General features: G+C 45.9%; 1 protein-coding gene across 1 annotated transcript; it reads right to left on the reverse strand.

Moving 5' to 3' along the window:
* Positions 1–1,090: 1,090 nt before the first annotated feature.
* LOC125944734 (zinc finger protein 740-like) lies at positions 1,091–4,254 on the reverse strand. Its single transcript, XM_049665825.1, has 2 exons — positions 3,083–4,254; positions 1,091–1,441 (listed from the first exon to the last, which is right to left on the reverse strand). The coding sequence occupies exons 1-2, from the start codon at positions 3,237–3,239 to the stop codon at positions 1,134–1,136; spliced, it is 465 nt and encodes a 154-aa protein (XP_049521782.1). The 5' UTR covers positions 3,240–4,254; the 3' UTR covers positions 1,091–1,133.
* Positions 4,255–20,032: the final 15,778 nt, after the last annotated feature.

The raw sequence follows: 20,032 nt of genomic DNA on the forward strand, positions 1-20,032 counted from the left end.
CTGCTTGCATTTCTAGTTGTCGCTTGTTACCAGACTGTCACGTGCGCCGACGAAAGTGAGCAGTTCACGAGCTCGTGTTTATGGTTTCCGCGTATGTCGACATGCAAATTTTATTGCTGCTATTGTACGAGACTATGATATGTCAATATGATACGAGAATGATATGTGATGACATTCATGCCATGACATATCATTTATGCTCGTCATATACTCTTGTCATGGTATGCCAATTTTGGTACATACCAAGTTAACGAAACGACCATGAGAGCATAAAGACGTAGGCGGCTAGATAGATAGATAGATACTGTCAAAGTAGCAAATGTTCGCCAAGAAATGCTTCGCATTTAGAAGACCTCATGTGCTCCAAGACATTCTGAGAGCAGTTTGAAAGCAAAGAAGTGCAGAGGAGGGCAAAGGCGTGGCCCAACTGTGAAGTACTACGTGTGAGGGCAGGCAAAAAAAAAAAGAACACACACCGCCCAAGCACTCCTTACAGATGGTTAACCAGCGAAGCTGAAACGTGCGGCCCCGGTGTTTAGCAGTGGGTTAATCCCCACGCTGTATTGAAGCATTGCTCAATTATTGGTTACATGTTTGTGTTTCTAGTGGAACGCAAGCGCCAATGGCGGGCAGATGCTGCTAACCACGACACCGAGCTAACTCGAGATATCGAATGCATGCGACAACGGCGGGCCGAGGAGGAGGCGTTGCGGGCAGAGCAGCGTCAACATGGCAATAGCGGGAACACGTTCGCCGGGGCCAACGCCCGCTTTAGGCGGGAGTTGCTCGAGCGGCACTTTGGCTTCGGCTGCGACAAAACATCCACATTGAAATCGCAAAGTGGAACGCAAGCACCAATGGCGGGCAGGTGGATGCTGCAAACCTCGACGCCGAGCTAACTCGAGATATCGAACGCATGCAACAACGGCGAGCTGAGGAGCCGGCGTTGTGGGCAGAGCAGGTACGATGCAGAGAACGACGTCACTAACAGCGCTGCCAATGAAGCGTGTGCTTGGGTGCGACGTAGAGAACGACGTAACTGACGCCGCAGTCATTGGAGACGTTTAGAGAAACATGGGACAAACGGTTTTTCGTTTCGCCTAGCCATGTACAGCTTTCACTGCAAAAGGTGCTCACGGGCACTCCCTGGCATGCCACATGAGGTGCTTCTTGAGGTGCTGTCGCAACACAAATCGCTGTCCGCACAGCTCGCAGCCGAAGTTGCGCACGCCTGTGTGCACCAGATTGTGCCGGTTCAGATTGCACATGAGGCTGAACTTGCGGCCACAGATGGTGCAGGCAAATTCCTTTCGTGGCTGTGCCAGTGCCATTGACGCCTGCTGTGTGCTTGCGACTGTGACAGGTGTGGAATTCGGGCCTGTCGATGATGACAGGGAGTGCTCATTGTTGGCACCAGTCAGGAGGTCGTTGAGAGAAGGGACTGCATATTGAGCAAAGAAATCAACAAATGAGACCTTCTATGCAAGTGAAGTGCATATTTGTCATTAAAACATATGCACACAAGATTAAATTCTGACTCATCTCAACCTTGGCCTATCACACTAAACGTTGGCTACAAGTTGGGTAGCCCGCTACAAGTTAGTCATGTGGGACCTTTGCTCTTGCACCTTCCTGTGCTCAGTGGACCGCTACCTGGCTGGCCTAACGTAGCAGCTGCGTGTACTCTATCAGTTTTTCGGTGAGCCTTTTTGCCCGCAACCATGACTGTCGTACTATGGTGTATCCTGGGTTAATAAACCAGTGTTCGTTAGTGACCTGACTCCAAAGGCTTCTCTGCACAGTGTTGGGGAGTTGACAAACGCTGCCCTAGAGCTCCTGCATTGTCCAGGAGGCGCTGAAAAAATGGTAAAAAAATGATGCTAAAGAGCGCTCTCTGCCCTGGGCTGGGTAGTACCAAGCTTGGGTGTCTGCTTCGGAAACCAAGTTTACAATATGGACCCGCCACTTTCGCTTGTGTTGTGCCATGGCCTGCAGCAAATATCGGGCGCCGAATATTTTCTCAGCAGTGGCACGCTGCGTAAAGGCAAGAAATTATGCAACGCCAAGTACGTATACGCTGCTTAAGATATAAGCGGTGAAGTTACATCCCACGGCACATGGTGCGTCCACTTTCGTAAAAATAGGCTACGGCCAGCTCACAGCGTGGTCGGCGTGGTCTGTGACAAGTGACGAGTCTTTTCGCACTCACAACAGGGCAGAAAAAAGTGCGGGCTAGAAAACTCAGGCTAGAAACGTGCTTCGCCACAGCAAGGGCGCACTATACTACGCAACCTGGTACTACCCAGCCAACTTTTCTTGCCGCCACCAGGCGCCGCTACTATACCTCAAACTCCAGTGCAAGAGGCCCTTTTCTGACCATCAAACCTGGATTGATTGCCTCAACGAGAAGAAACTTGATGAATGATAGCTGCATTCTATGCCAACTTTGCAGTGTGAGAGTATTGCATGCTGTTGCATTCAAAATACATATGCAGAGACAACCCCTCTTGAGATCATGTGTGCTACAAACCCCCCCATGAACTGTGTGGGCATTGCACAATGAGCATCATTTGTCATTTTCATTCTGTTTTTGTGAAAAGTCTGTTGCAATCGGGGCAACACCCAGCGAAAGCCCCCACCGTCCCTTCTATAAGCGGAGCAGGTAAGTGGAGCGGGGGGAAAGAAAGAAGGAATCCAAATATTGAATTATAAAATTTTCATAAACATTGATGTTTTATAGACATAAAAAATAACTTAATCTGACAAATTATTTCACAGATTTTTTTTGCAGTGAAAGCTTCACGCAGTTCAAGTTCAATGTTTGCTGCGTGCAATAGATGTAGGTTTCAATTGCCAGTGTTGCTAATGGCTATACATTAATAATCAAGTGAAAACGTGTCTCAAAATTCTGTTAAAACATTTTCATGAGTTTTCCAAATAAACTGCTGCAGGCTTGGACACTATTCAATTGAGCCACAATAGTGGGGATTCTTAAAAATTTGCAGACGATCACTTCACCACCATTAAAATGTGCTTGTGTGAAATAGCCAGCAGGAGTGGGCAAATGATTCCCAGCACTCACCGCTGTAAAATGGAAACTCTTGTGTGGGCAAAACACGATTGACTGCCCCTCCATTTCCTGTAAAACACACACCAATGAATACAGTGAATGCGAGACAAGATATGAGAGAAAACAAGCAAGGTGACAGCAGCAAAAGATGTAGCAAGGACAAGGCCATCTTAAAGTCATAAAAGCAATGCTGGAGCGGGGGAAGAAGAATGGGAATTTATCTTAGTTTTGAGACTTTTTCGAATAATGTGACACAATTCCAGAGGTTTCCCTGAAGGCAAATACCGACTCCACTACAAGTAAATACAGCTGCCTTCCAATGTGAGCAACACATACACCATAGCTTAACTCCAAGCACGGTTGTTTGATCACATTAGTAACTTAATGAAGTAAATGACAATGTTAGCTGATTACAAGGAAAACATTTATGGACACGAGCAGTGGCTTCAAAGTGATAACATTTATTTACAAGGCGAAACCTGTCAATACTCAAAGAACAAAGGAAAAAGAGATGGCAGATCAAAAACTAGCTATACTAACAATGGAAAAAGTAAATTTGCACTTTATCGTGACTTCGGTGTAACAAAAGTGAAAGCTCTTTGGCAGATAATGTGACAGTGCATGCTCACACATGCAGATCTATTTATATGCAATTTCAGGCCGGTTCAACAATTTAATGGATGATATTGTTCTGTGTTGCAGTACTTTCTTCACACCAAAGCAATCATGCACAAGTACAACAATTTAATGAAAGAAATACCTCCTTTTCTTTCTAATGTTTTTGTTACACTTGCATGAGCGGTAGTTAAGAGTTCATCTGTGCTCTGGAACATACTATGTGGCCATAGGAAAAGGTACCATAAGGAAGAAGGTGGCTCATCAAATACACACCACATATCAGTCCAAATGTTTGATTCTAAGTATGGCATGTGCAGAATAGTGAAGTGCTGACAAAAATAGCCATTGCAAACGAGGTAATGAAGTCAAAATTTCCCATGCTAAAAGTACACAAATCTACAATGGTAGTGCAAGATTCAGCTTACACAGACCTTAACAAAGGCAGGTCAGGTTCATGAAGGAAGCACAAAGATTTACATATGTTCATGTATTGTGATAGATGAAGCAAATAAGAGCTCATGAAGTCTGATAATGCGATAAAATCAGCATGTTAGAGTCATCATCATTCAAGCACATTCAAGAGAACAATGTAAGGCCACTCTGGCACAATCAGTCACAAGTCAGAAACTAGAGAACAGAAGCAAATGACATCAACAAAATTCTCATTAGTCAACTTCACAGGCCGAACATGTCACCTGTGCAACATTCCACAGCAAATGCGCAATGCACTTAGGAACCACTTGGCTGAATCAAATTACCACTTGCAATGAGATGCACTACAGCAAACAACAACTGAACAAGGATTCTGAACAAGGAACAAGAGCTCAAACACTGTTACTGCTAATTAAGCTTTTTTTTTTATAGTCCAAAACCCGTGTCAATAAACAAAGCTGACGATCATCTACACTGAAGAATTTCCAAATATTTAAAATTACGCTGGCTATATCCATTTACCAACATCAACAATGACGAAAATAACTGCCCTTTCATATTCCTCAGATAGTTATTGCAGCTAGAAAACTGCTGGTAAATGAAACAAATATTTCAATCCTTTGTGATTCTGGTGGAGATCTTACCGTAATGTCAAACCCACTTTTAACGACCCATACAACCTGTGAAAAATTGTTTGCTGTGCAGTAGAAACTAGCTAAAATTCACCTCACTAATGCTTTCAGCAAAAGCAAGAGAACTGCATCTTAGTGATCACTGAAAAGAAGCTTCCCATTTCTTGCAGTAGTACGGCGACATTGAAATTGCACCTGCATTTTCTTTCTCAATGGTGCCACAGCTGTACATAGTGTAAAAAAAAAATTTTAAAAATTGTCGCACATAAAAATAATTAATGGAAACATGCCTTCACACACAAAGCCTGCCAGTGAATAAACATATCATGTGGTAATGCAGCATCAGTGGGTCCAGTGCCAGGACAGACTCAATGGCATTTTGGGGGGAATAAGAAAAACACTTTAGTAATTGTTGGGGATTCCCTACACTTTGTGAATAACTTTAAGGTGAGAGTAACTGTTTAGAGCCAATAATGGTAAGTGCAAAGCATTTTGACAAGGCACAACATATGTGTGATCGATTAACCGCACTTGAAAGATAAGGCTGAGCATTTTGCTTGTCGACTAAGACAGCTCATGATCAAAGAGTTGAAGACACTAACTACCAATGCTGTTGACAGCAATGAAATTAGACCTAATTAGGCAGTGCCAGTATGTGCTTGGAGTTCACTATATGTGGCTTTCAGTTTAACACAGGCAATGTATTGGCTGGAACATGCGTGTTGAAGAAGAGGAAATGGGATACAGGATCAAAAAACAAAAAGTCCGGCCAGGCAATGACTGCAATGAAGGCTCAGTTAATAAGGTTCCGAGGCTGGTTGCAATAGTACCTCAGAACTCCGCTGAACTACAGTGAAACCTTGCTATAACGAAGTTGCATTGGACACAAAATTACCAGTGTTATATCAGATATTCTACAACAAGCATGCTGCGACTATATTTCATATTGGGGATGTTTGCAGTTTTGGCAGTTCAACCAGAGGAATACATAACTGTACCTGCATTTGTTATAATATTTCACTACATTCGTTAAGCAGTAGGCACAGTGGGTGTTGACAGAGACTTCAGAGAATGAAGTTCACAGGTATCTAAAAATTTTCTGCCCACGCATCATTTGCGGGAATGGGCATCAGAAATTGCACAATGATTACCAACAAGCTCACAATTATGTTAACTATGGCTATTTATATCTTAACTAGTCCTCACATGGGCATGTTGTTTGCGTGCACTCAGGGCCAAGCAGTACTCAAGGAATTCTGAAATGGCATTCTGCTGCTAAGCACAAGGTTGCATGTTCAATTTCAGGCCCCTTTATGAAGAGGGTGATATGCAAAAACACTCATTAACAGTGCTTTGGATGTGTACTAAAGAACCCCAAGTGACCGAAGTTAACTTGGAGACCTTTCTACTACAGCATCTCTCATAGACCACGAGTTATTTTGGGACATTAAACCCCATGAAGAAGCTAGGATCAGTCACATTATGTCTCTAAATGCGTGACAAAACACAAGAGGTCGTAGTACATTATTTTCTTCAAAAGCATTCATATCGCGACACGGCTGCTAATGTGTGGTGGGGCACCGCGGTATCTCGCCACACATTTTGGGAACAGACAAGTGGGAAATGAATGTCTTGGGGGCTCATTGTAAATAGACATGCATTCAGCACTGGCCAGCTTCAATTCCAGATGACATATGTGTGCTAAAGTTACTACTGATATACTGATTCATAAAGCTACTTTAATTGACTTACTGGCAATTGTAACATAATTCCTGATGTCTGCAGATGCAAATAATGAATTCAGTAGAGCAAAGAATGGCGCTAGATAGTGTGACATCGTAATTGCACTATGTAGGACTTTCAAAACACACATTAAGACAAAGGAGCACATATTTATCATGTTCGTGTGAGTTCCTTCATCCTAGTGCATGTTTTTTCACATGTTTCACAATATAATGCATTGACAACAAAAGTGCCAGTTTATCTCTACTGCACTGCTTTCAGGTATTTATTATTGTCAGGTGTAGCTTAGATTCCTGCTACTGGGCACTGCCACGAGTATAGGCATGTCATCGACAGCATAGGGCACTATCACAAGGAACATCATTGAGAGCATAGAAGGGAATCACGTGTGTGGCTCTGTCACAGGTGATTGCAAGGGGTGTGTCAAGAGCTTGGTGAATGAATTAGGCTCAGCCGAGTTAACACTGACTTGCACGCAACACTGCACTTGTCCAGTTGGTCTCTCCAGATAAAGGGGGTTGGGGGGGGGGCAATCATTCTGTAGCCAGTGGTGCCCCCATAATTGGTACCTCTGCTCTGCTCTTTTCAAATGCCTCGCGATCACGAGCATGCAGAGTTTGGAGGTGCTTATCACGATGATGCTTGTGTAGGACTCTCCGGCCACACCAGGTGCACACAAACGGCTTCTTTCCAGTGTGAATGAGCACATGCTTTCGCAGGTTGCTCACACTGCTATACGTCTTGCCACAGGTTGAGCAAGTCCTGTTGCTAATTGGCACCGTCTGTCGCGGCTGTGGCCACCGAAGCCCACGGGGTAAAGCTGCATGTGAGAAGCAATTTGTTTCTGGTTAGTGCACATGCTAACCCGCAACTTTTCAGGCTAACAAAATTCGTTGATGGGCAATTGGTTCTAGGCTGCCCACCTGCAAAAATTCTTAATGGCTACATACCATACCTACTCACACCAAGACTAGTTAGAATTCAAGGCCAATACCCAAAAACTAGAGGGCGCAGAAAAGTTTCCTTTAATGAAAGATGGTTGGTAAAAATATTGATAGCAAACTAGACAAGCACTTAGCCGTATTTACGGTAACTTGAATCATTATTGATGCGTCATAGCAGGGCACATGGGATGCTCATCCAGCCTATTTTTCAAATAATATAGCTTGAGTGTGGACCAGAATGATGGTCAGTAGGATATGACAGAGCATGTTGGCAAAAAGGATAAAAGTGGAGCCTTTGTTCGTGTTGTCTCCTAGGCTGTTCTCACTGGCGTAGTAAAGCACCTGTAGCTGTTATCCCCAAAGCATGCTTTACGATCATTTTATGATAGCAGAGGCATATAGACATAGTTCGCACTTCACTTTTATGCTGTTTGCATTTCCTACATACAAGCAATGGGAAACAAAAATGATGCATTATGAAAGTTGAAAAACTGGAATTTTGAAACTGAATGGGACAAGGCGGGAGAGGAATGTCGCTTACGGATGCAACTCGAGGCAAAGGGAGAGACCGTTTCTGTTAGTAGTTCCGCTAGCCTTCTAGTGGTATGATAACAGGGCATTCAATTTCTCCTATCTCCTCCAATGACAAACCGATATGAAAAATTATTTCTTTAATATGATCCCTGGACGGCATTTTAGAATTTCCATTGTATAACTAAAATTTGCAATGAGGCCTGATGAGGGGCCCTCTTTAAGGATGGTAAGGGCAGCGTAGCGCTCATCAGAACAGCCCACAAGTTTATGCAATAGCATGAGCTTTGCACACATACCGACACTCTTGCCTATTTCACAGGTGCACTCCAGTATACTGACTGTTTGACTGGTTGCAGGATATTAAATAGTTGGATAGGAGTAGTTCTATTGTCAAGCTCATGATTCGTTGGCATCTGTGTCATCAGTCAATTCCTCATACTGATCATCTAACAACTTCTGGTTGCATTTTTCTTCCACAGCACTTTAGGTCCGTTCGATTCACCTGAATTGCCTGACCCCGTTCATGAGGTACTGTTCCCTGGCATTTGTTTCACGAGTGCAGCAATGGCAACCTTCGAATCATGCCATTCATTTCAAAACGTGCAGAAGTGCAGGGCCGGTTCTGTGTAATTCTGCACAATTTTTCTGCACCCTCCGTAGTGATGGGGCTGACCTGGTACAAGTATGCAGGTGCAAAGCACTTGCGCAGCAGACGATGCAGCACGTGGGTGCGAGCGCCATGTAAACCCTGCTGCATTTATGCAGAATGGGCATGTTGTTTACATGTTGTCACGCACATGTACACGTTTATATATGCCATAGCCCGAAATTAAGCTTTCCTGCTGATCAAACCAATGTAATTTCAGATTGAACATGTCTCTGCTGAACTGTAAGTGCTGGTGGTTTTCGTATATATTTATTGCCCTGTAAAACTGCGGAAAAAAAAATATTGTGCATGTTTGCCAGCGAAGGCATGACGAGTCCAGTCCATCTCTAATGTAGGAACATTTGCTTTCTGCTGTTTTCAAGACCAAGTACTTCAAAAGTGTTCCATACCTGTGGTTTTGTTTGTTTCTGCACTGCTGAAATTGAGCTGGACACTTTCTGAATTACTCGCACTCCACTGTGAACTGGTCCACAGTGGTGCAGGTGAAACTAATAAACGTATCGTCCGTAGGTCTCTTAAGTGCGTTTCATAGGTGCTGTTTAATTATTGGGAGATTAGCAGTCAGTTGTCTCAAGTAGCACTATCTATGGTGCCATTGGTCTTGCAGTGTGTGCTTGATGCAGCTGGTTGGGCTAGCTCGTGCTTGCACTCGCTCAGTTACAGAGTTACTGTAGCGTTTCCAATGTTTGCCTTGGTGGTGACATTAAGTTGTAGCAACTGATTGACTACACAAACCATACAGATAAACCTCACTCTTCAAACCAAGCCCTCAAGTATATGTTGACTCCAGGGCTTCAGAGAGAGTAAAATTTTTTTGGGGGGGTTGTGGGGGAGATATCTCAGCTTAGATTTAAGTAAATATGGTATGTCACATCAACAAGCTTCCACAAAAGTGAAACAAAAGGAGGCTTTAAAACTAAGCATGAAGAATAGGTACATTTTTGGCTTTAAACAATATCATAAAATATATGCTATCCATCATAAATTTACTGCAGTGGTAGACAAGGGAAATGTTTGAAACTCTGCATTCATAAAGTTTGGAAAGCATGAAGGTCCGAGATAATGGTGCACAAGTGATTTCATTTTATAACTACTTGGCACTGGATGGAGTGAGTCAGGCTGGAAAGAAAAATGTTAAACATAACTTGTGCCAGCTACTCACAATAAATAAGTCATTGGTTAAAAGTTAAACTTCGTCAATAGTAGGACTTTGAAGACTGCAAAGTGGGTTTAAAATTGGGCATATGTTAGTAAAACTACTCCAACACAGGCATTGAAATGAATGTACGGCTGTTGCTAGTAACTCGATAGCCTATTTAAAGGTGAGAAAGGTGTAAATACCATCTGAATGGCTTCCACAGGGCGCTAGCTGTACTTGTGAATGTATTATCATCAGGATGCATTTACTACCACTCAGCAGTAGTACTTCCCGATGGAGCATCAAGCATTTTAGTGTGGGCATCGATGGTGTAATACCCGTCTTATGCTCAGAAGCTCCACTACAGTTTTTTCACACTGAAGTTTACACATGGATATGCACCAACTTGCAGAGTTTAACCGTCTTCTAAGCTAAGACGCTACTGAAGGAACTGTCGGCTGGCAAAAATTACTTTTGTTTTAACAGTTTTGCATTAACACAACCCATTCAATGTAAGAGGGGGCAAGGGCAATGGGTGCCCCATTGAGGTCAGCTTACACTTCAGCTTTCATACTAAGGAGAGCCGAACCGAATTGCGGCTTTGTGATCTTTAGACAAGAAAACTAACTTGAAATAAAGCAACTTTGTTGTATTGAGCGCCTTCCATATGCAATGGCGGGCTGGATTAGAATACAAATAGCAAAAACAACAATGATGTAGAACACCTCTCGTGTATAATTAAAATTTGTGATGCAGCATCCTGATGAAACCAGTCGCTAAAGATTGTTCCAGCTTAGTGTCTCCAAATCAGTTATGCCAGTGTCACACATGGGCAAGTGTAGGATGAGCAATATGCAGCATGTTGTTCCCTCCTGTTCAAGTTTCATTCTGGCCTGACTTAAATGCCTGAATCAAGAGGTGATCATTTTTTACATGTGAAGAAAATAGGCAGTGTCTATTCTCCCGGCAGCTGGGTGAATTTCTGAAGCGAATTTCTCCCAGCACTCACTTCCTATTGGCTCTCGGAAGGTTAAGTAAGTTAGAGCCCACCTGCTGGAAGTTTTTCCGAGCAATTTGTCACGTGACTTCCGAGCGCCAATAGGAGATGAGTGCCGGGAGAATTGACTCTGCCAAGAAATTACCTGCTACTAACATAATCAACCCGTTAAACATTACTTTCCAAGTGTGCATATGCGAGTGCATACGTTCAAACACAGCATATAACAGCAATTACAATAAAAGAAACAGTTTAGGTCTTGTCTTCACTTTTAGGAACAAAATTCAAAACGAGAACCATAAACAAGACATGCCCAGAATTGTCAGTTCACCGTCACTACGGCAGCAAGCGGACAAACGTACCTGCGATCTCATAAGACCACAGTTTGCATACACCCACCAGCAACTAGCAGCAGAACAGTACATAAGCAGGTAAGTATATGCGAGACGAGAAGACGCATTGCGTCCTCGGCGTTCGATCTATGAACGCTCGACGGACGATCGAACGCACTACTCTAAAGTGACAGTAGGCAAAACGATGACTGCCGATTATGGAACACCAATCAGAACAAAGTTTACAGTTTTGCGAGAACAGTACGAAGCAGATGACGTTATCAGTACTGAGATATTTTCTTTTTCAGAGAGAGCGTTTATCTTCCCGCAAAGACCAGCGCCTGTTCGTGCCGACATGTCGACGGAGTGACACATTCGTTAGAGCACACGTTGTGAAGCACTGATCCCACATTTGTCACACGATGACTGGACGCTACGCCGTTAGTAAGCGCGCCGCACAGGAAAAGAAAATCACACATCAATTTAGGGACATTCTATGAAAGTAATCACAACGAAAAGCTTTACCCCGGTACAGTGGCTAGCCACTGTAACCCCGGATCACCCGCTTCCATGGAGGAAGGAAACCCGTTTTTCTTTCCTCCATGCCCGCTTCACTTTTTAAAATGTTCCCGATTCCAATGTTGCTGGTCGGGTAGGCTGTCGGCGGCTAAGAGGTGCTAATAAAGATTAGAAAAAAAAGTGCCAGAAACAAAAATGTAGATCACAAATAAAATATAAAATTTTTTCTTGCCTAAAATAAAGTTAATTCGATACTACATGCCGCTAAAGGTTTGATTTGTTGTAAACAAAAGTGGCGCTGTCATCGCAGGCGATGCAAGGTGCACTTGAAAAAGACAAACCCATTTGTTGAATCAGTTGAATCGTTGGCTCCTGCTCCTGTGTGCGTTGGCTCCTGTGTGCTGGGTTTACCACTCACTACCAGCACCGAGCGTCTCATGCAACTAGGCATGCACAACACCCTGTCAGAGGTGATCGAGGCCCAACGAGTGGCCCAAATAATACGACTCTCATCATCGCGAGCGGGGAGACGTATCCTAGAATCCGTTGGATGCGGTCACCAGGAAATCATGGAGCGCAACGCGACCCTATCACCAATGGTCAGAGATACGTTCAAGGTAGATCCCCTGCCACGTAACGTCCACCCTCAATACAATGTAGGGCGCCGGGTAGCCCGGGCTCGTTCCCTATTAAAAGTGGCTGCGGCCACTCCGAATCTTGCATGTTTCGTTGACGCCGCCCAGTACGGGCGTTCTGATCACTATGTCGCAGTTTCGGTTGATTCCAATGGCTCTCTCATTAACTCAGCATCCGTGCGGAAGGTTTCTGCAACAGTAGCCGAGCAGGTTGCTGTAGCTATAGCACTGAAGGACCCTCTACGTACCCATATCTTCACAGACTCTAGGTCTGCAGCCCGAGCGTTCGCCTCCGGCTCGATATCAAAGGAGGCGGCGGCCATCCTCGGCACCGAGGGGGCTGCTGGTTTTCATATCATAAAATGGTTCCCGGCCCATATGGGAATCAATGTGCACTCTGAGGTTGTTAACGCCAATGAGTTAGCCCATGACTGCGCGCGAGGTATAACACACCGCGGTGGTTCCGGTAGACTCACGGGCGGCGACTTAGGACTGTACAGGGATTCGCTCCTCACCTTCCATGAAATCTTGGCACATTATCAACTTGCTCGGCGGGCCTTTCCGCTACCACATCCTAAACTCACTAGACCACAATCATCGGCCTTTCGCATGCTCCAAACGGGGTCGTTCCCCTCCAGGGGCCGATTCAGTCACTTCGCGCCTAATGTAGATCCCCACTGTCCAGACTGTGGGGAGGCGTACTGCTCTTTATCTCATATGATCTGGCAATGCCCTGCGTTACGCAGCTCATCGTTTACCACTCTAACGGACTGGGAGGCAGCCCTTAAGAGCGGCGACCTCTCAGAGCAACTACGGGCTGTCCAGAGGGCCTGCGACAGGGCGGAGGACCACGATCTTCCGACCCCGACGTGGGTGCGGCCCGCGACGGCTACGGGAACTCCCTGAAAAGGGAGGTACCCTAAAGCGGTTCCTCAGGACCACAAATAAAGTTCTTTGTCTGTCTGTCTGTCTGCTCTCACCTTGTTCTCGTGTGTCCCGTGCATAATAGCACAACCACTCATGAAATAGGCAGTGGGAGACATGGCTTGGGGACGAGGGAAATGAGAGACAAGTGGTTCCTGGGCCAAGCCCAGCGAGCCGCTCGCGTCAGTGGAGCTCTGGACTAAGGGTCCAACCACGCTCGCCTAACTTTCTTTTTGAAATAAAGTTTCTTTCCTTACCTAGGCAAGCAACTGACTGCTGACCCACAGCCTCCTCGATAAATTTTATCGAAGAGGCTATGGCTGACCCAGAAATGGTGGCTAGAGCTGAAATATACTACGAGAGAGAAAGAAAACGCGTAAAATAAAGGAAGAAAGGGAAATATTTCTTTTTTATAGGTTGCTCTATCTTCAACAACAATAACAAAATTCGCAGCTTGGGTGCGAAGCTCGGAATATTGTGTGGTAGACAGCACTTGCGTCCTACCAAAGGCTTTGTCATATTTATTAATTAATTACATATTGGCTAAATAATCAGTTTAATATAATTAATTAGTCAGTCAAACAATAGAGAGTTTTAGATTAGGGGGATGCAAGCGTAGGGGCCCCCCAGCGCTTGGGGCCCTTACAAAGTTGGTTCTTTATTCTATGCCCTTACGCTTGCGTCCCCCTAATCTAAAACTCTCTATTATGTAGGTGATAAAGACTATGGTAGGCAGAAAAGGCCAGCGGAGCCAGCATGGGCCGTATTCTGAAACGTTCGCCTAGGCGAAATTTCTTTTTTCGCTTTCAGGCGTGCGCTGATTGGCTGTTTTAGTAAAATTGGATTAGCTGATTGGGTGGTTGAGCCCGACGTCATTCAATTTTGCTCAACTAGCCAATCAGTGCGCACGCCTGAAAGCGAAAAAAGAAATTTCGCCTAGGCGAACGTTTCAGAATACGGCCCCATGAGAAGGCTCTGCGCACAATCTTCCGGGGTAAAGTTCAAACGCTCCCGTATTCTCAAACGATCCTCGTCTCGAAACTCTTCCTCCACTCCACCGAGCCGCGCACAGCTCCGTCCCTCGGCTGCCTCGGCTGAAGAAGACCTTGCTCCATGCGATGCCCCAAGAATTGCCGTTAAGCGTCAATGCACGGCCTCCGAGATTTGCGCGTGCCGGCTGGTTACCAGCTGGCGCGCGCAAATCTAGGAGGCAATGGTCAATGAAGCGCAGTGGCCACTTCTGTCGAGGGGCGGCACTGTCATCCACTGCGGGAAATGGGCAGGAAAATCTTATCAAGCCTTTTACCGCGGTAAGATCGTGACCGTTCTGCTATGGCTTGTTTGAACAAAAGCGCAATTTAAACGCAATATTCATACTTAATGTCCTTTTAGGATTGACCATCCCCGAATGATTCTAAGCATTCAAAGCACGTCCACCGGACGTCTGAGAAAATATTTGACTTACGGTTTACGTCACATGGGCGTTAAATAGCGATTCAGATTAATCAGCTGTTGACATTACTACAACGTCGACTGTTGACATACCAGGCACCTATAGCTACTCTTGAAGTCAATCCGTAAAAATCGGTGCCGAATGCCCAGGATAGGGAGAAATCATTTGAAGGCGAAAGCGTTATGTCTCGTTTTGAGGTGACCTTGAAAAAGTGGTTTCAGAAATCGGAAAAGTATGTCCAAAAATCGATAACTCCTTAATGTAATTACAAACCCCATAATGTATATATATACACACATATAAATCGATAGGTAATTAGAGGAGGAATATAAATATCGATAAATGATCATGATATTCATAGACTCATAAATTAATTATAATAATTAGTATGACAAAGCGGAAAAAAGGGTCAAAAAATCCGAAAAGTTGCCAAGAACTGAGAAATAATGGTAGTAATGGGTGTAAGTATGGTTATTATGATAATGATAAAAATGGATATACAGAGAGGTGAATGAGGTGAATTAAGAGTGAATTGATGGTGAATTAAAGGGGTTTAGTTGGGTGATCGGAATCATACGAAAGGTAATGATGAGATAGAGTGAGCTAAGATAATGAAGAGTAAATGAAAGTGAATTAAGAGTGAATGAAGGTGTGTCAAGTGGTGATAGGGTGTATCAAGAGTGAAGAAAATTGGAAATTTGGAGTAATAGAGCAAACCAAATGTGATGGAAGTAAAACCGAGATGGGGATAGAGTGAATGTAGGTGAACAAAGCAGTGATAGTGTGAATCAAGAGTGAATAAAGTGTGAATTAAGAGGGAATCAAGTGGTTATGGAGTGGGGGAGTGATTTGCAAAAAATATGTGAGATTTGCGGGTCCAAGTGAAAGTGACTCAGCGAAAAAAAGTACTGAGTCACGGTTCGAGTTTGAGGAATCATAGGACGGGTGACTTGCAAAAAAAATGATAGAGTGAATGATCGACGGGCTAAATCACCTAATCTACGCGGACGACATAACCATCTGGTGCTCCGTGGGGTCGGATGGCTTCATCGAATCCGCCCTCCAGGAGGCGATTGAAACTGCCGAGTCCTACCTCGAACACACCGGTCTCAAGTGCTCCCCCACCAAGTCGGAGCTGTTGCTGTACTTGCCCAAACGCCGTGGCGCCAAGCCCAAAGGCTGGAAACCTCCGGCCGAACGCAACATCACACTCCGCATAAGAGACGGTCATAAAGTTCCCAGGGTAGACTCTATCAGGGTCCTGGGCATGATCATCGAGTCCCGCAGAACCAACACCCTGGTATACGGTGCAGAAACTAATGACTAAGACTGAAAATGCCATACGACTCGTACGTAGAGTGGCCAACCGGCACCACGGCCTGAAAGAAGACAACCTACTGCGTCTTGTACATGCGTTTGTTCTCTGCCACTTTACCTATGTCGCCGCCATACACAACTGGCTACGTGCGGAGCGCGACAAACTCAACGCCCTTATTCGAAAGGTTGTGAAACGAGCCCTCGGCCTCCCTATCACCACTTCCACGTACAAACTCCTCGAGCTCGGCGTGCACAACACGCTAGAAGAGATCGCCGAGGCTCAGGAGCGAACGCAGATGATCCGACTCACGACCACCAAGGCGGGCCGCCACATTCTGCGCGAGCTCGGCTTTTTCTCCTCGATGACCAGGGATCCCCCAGATTTGACGCCGGTCCCCCGCGAGATCCGAGACCTTATTACGATCGCTCCCATTCCGCGAAATATGCATCCCGACCTAAACAGAGGCAGGCGCCTTGTGCGAGCGACCGCCCTTCTCAGGCGCATAGACATGAAAACGGACGATGTTCGTTCGTGGACGCCGCTGCCTATCGCAACAACCGAGCCTTCGCCGCGGTCGCATCCTCGAAGCGGACCCTCAACTCCGCCACGATCCTCACTCGAGAGCCCGAAGTAGCGGAGCAAGTAGCCATAGCCCTAGCTGTGCTCGACAGCAAACGGGATGTCATCTACAGCGACTCTAGACCGGCCATCAAAGCCTTCGAACGCGGCGTCGTCTGGGACCAGGCGTTACGCATCCTCCGCAGCGCGGATCAGAGTACCCTCAAGCACCACAATCTGGTTCCCCGCCCATCTCGGCCGGGTGCCGGGTGCCCCGCCAAACCTCAACGAGATCGCCCACGACGCAGCGCGTGCGCTTACTGACCGCGCGCTCCCAGGGGCAACCCCACCTCGCCGAGATAGAGACCAACCGGGATGCACCCATTACGTATAATGAAATCACAAAACACTTCTACCTTGGACGCCGCATGCTTCCGCCCCCACACCCCAAACTTAACTGACGCAAGCGCTAACCCTACGCTTATTACAAACAGACACGTACCCAAACCCCGCCAAACTCCACGTTCTCTATCCTCTCTATGCTTACGCGTACCCCAGCGACATGTGCCCCTCGTGCGTACACACGGCGACACTCGCACACATGCTCTGGGAGTGTAGAAACGCTCATCCCGACTCTACCTCGGACAAGTGGGAGAAGTCCTTCAGAAGCTCCGTTCTCGCCGACCAGCAATGGGCCGTCCAGCAGGCCCACGAAGCGGCCGCCAGGTATTCCCTGTCGGTCCCTACGTGGGAGACGCCCGCTACGCCCTAAGCCAACGCCTCCTATTGCCTAAGCGCGTCCTGCAGGAGTCAGGACCCAAATAAAGTTTGTACAGTCCACTCCAGAGTGAATGATTTGCAAGAATGGCTGTAAATTGTGGTTTCAGACTGACGATTACTCAGCAAAAATGAGTGCTTAGTCACCGTCCGAGTTTGGTGAAATAAGGATGAGTTGCAAAATTTACTTTGCAAAATATGGGTTCGTAGTGAAGATGACTCAGCAAAAAAAAGTGGCGCTCGTGTCATTGAGTTAGCGGCGCTCGGGCGTTTGCCTTCAAGTTGTCTTCGTTGTAGCACGGGACCCCTACTAATTTTTTTCTTCAAGTGACGTGACAAAAAGTAAATACGGAAGCTAAATGAAATAGCAAAAATTTTTGCATAGGTTCATGAAAGTAGATTTCAGAAGCAATTCTTTGCTTTTTCTAAGTGTTTGGAACTAATTGAGACAAGCAGGTTGCATGAATCAATAAAGAGAAGCACCTGCAGTCGCCATGTATTTTATTTTAAGAACTGTTGTTGCTTACGAATTTACGATATACTGAATGTTTATATGTGAGCTTCTTCCCCGCTTACAAGAATGCGTACATGTACTTGATTTTACATTCATATGTGCTCGTCGATATGATACATCAAACACAAATGAATGCTGATAATACTTTGATATTTCTTTCTGTATGCGACGTCGTCTTCTTTTACTAATGTCTTGTAGTTATCTCGATGTCCTCTTCCGCCAGTTTTGTGTGGCGTGTAAAAGTTTTCTGGACGTGAAGCAGTTCGTAACGCTGCGATTATTATGCGTCCATGTTGTCATCTCGTGGAAAGGGAGCACATTTATCGCAGGAACATAATGCAGGCCGAAACTTTTGTACTACGCAAGCAGGGCACGTTGAAACGTTTTACGCACAACCTCAGTGTTCGCATCAGAGGTTCCGTGAATGTTGCGTGGACATTCATGGTTGTCTGGGAACGTGCGCTTCACGAAAGAAGCATTGCCACTGTATGGTCGCTGGCTGCGTTGCAGCTACCTATATCAACGAGCCGTCCATACAACAATGCTGGAGTACGATCGTCATCCATTTCCTATCGGCGGGTCAGTTAATGTACGCGTGCGGAACGATTCGAGATAGAACACTGCAAGAGGCATAACTCCCAGCTCCATCGAGCCAAATAGCAAGTCAATGAATGCAAGGCACCAACGTGGCTCCGCTCGGGAGACAAAATGCCAACAAAACGAAGCAATCAAATGCAGAAACGAACCGCCCCTCGGCCCCTCGGCCGCGCGCCCTCTGGCGGCATTCATCAGGAGCGAACGGAGGGGATACGCATGCCAACGACACCTGGTGGCGCGGCCTGAAATCTATTGCTGCTTCGTCGTCGCTTTTCGTGGGACCAGGCTTTTGTGCTTCGCTCCCTCGCGTTGGCCGCGGCGTGGAAGCCCGGGAGGGGCTTTTGTGCACGCGCCGTTCCATTAGCAGTAGGTCTCGCCGCTCGCCACTCGGCGTGGTGCGTGCGTGTGTGGGCGCTTCCACCCCTATATGATTGTATATCTGCACACGTCTAGAGGTTCCTGCTTTTCGAGTGAATGTGGACGGGTCTTCACGGCAGCCTAGTGCTGCTCCGATGAGCCGAATAGATCGATGTGTCGAGCTCAGAGGCAAGCCGGAAAAAAGCGTAGATGATATAGGAGGCAGGAAGGTCTGTCAATCGTTATAAGTGTATGGCGCAAGAAATGGTGTTAATAGCGTTGTTTCTTCGGTCACCTTACAACCATCCCGACAGGCTGTTACGTGAGATCGGAAGAGGGCGAAAATACGTACCGAAGACGCTATAAATGTGATAAGCTGTTAGCACTGGCGTTGGTGCTGTTAACACTTCTGCGTGATTTGCTTTCCCGGCTTGCTCTCTGCCTCGTCATTTACCCGCACTTGCGTTATGGGCCAATCTGAGGCAATGTGCAATTAAGAAAAACTTCCAAAGGCATCAGGTGCTGTTACCGCAGCATGTGCGTTGAGTATACCGATTCGCATGTATGTTGCCCCATTGTCTGCGTATGACGCTAGATATGAAGGGGACGGTAAATTATAATTGCTCCCAGTAATAGACACGTGTGTGTCTTACGCGCCAAGCACTCTGATGTGCATGAATTTGTCAATTAATACATTTGCTCAGTATTCATGGTCCACTCAGCCCAGTTCATCTTGAAATGAACGTCAACGCTTATTTCCTAGTTTGTGCCACTCGGCAGCAAGAAGACTTGTTTTTTTTTGTGTTCTTTTTAAACTGAAATTTGGTTACCTGAAACTCATTTGCAGAGGATGCGACTGAGTGATGACGAACGGCTAAAAAATGGCTCGTCATCCCGACTCTGCGAAAGTAGATTTCAGCTGAAGCTGTTGAAAGCCACCACTAGAACTGCTGAGGTGGTATGCAATGCTAATTGCTCAATTCCTCCTCCGGCGCATTATTTAGCCACATGAGAATGTGGACGGGCGGACTTCCCCTGTTCAGGAATTCCACGGCAAAATGATTAGCGGCAGCACGCCGCCGCTGGTTGTATTGCCACTTCTTTTCCCTTTGCCACTCCTCGTATTCACGCTGCTCCTCGGGAGTCCTAACTATGCGTTGCCTACACATAGCGGTGCTGTAACGACAATGAAATCACTTGCTAGGCTGGTTCTTTTATATACGCAAGGCTAGTGACGTCACTCCCCACGTCGCAAGCTGCTGTCGCCGCGGCA

The sequence above is a fragment of the Dermacentor silvarum genome, chromosome 4 (genome assembly GCF_013339745.2).
Source record: "Dermacentor silvarum isolate Dsil-2018 chromosome 4, BIME_Dsil_1.4, whole genome shotgun sequence".
NCBI classification, from domain to species: domain Eukaryota; kingdom Metazoa; phylum Arthropoda; class Arachnida; order Ixodida; family Ixodidae; genus Dermacentor; species Dermacentor silvarum.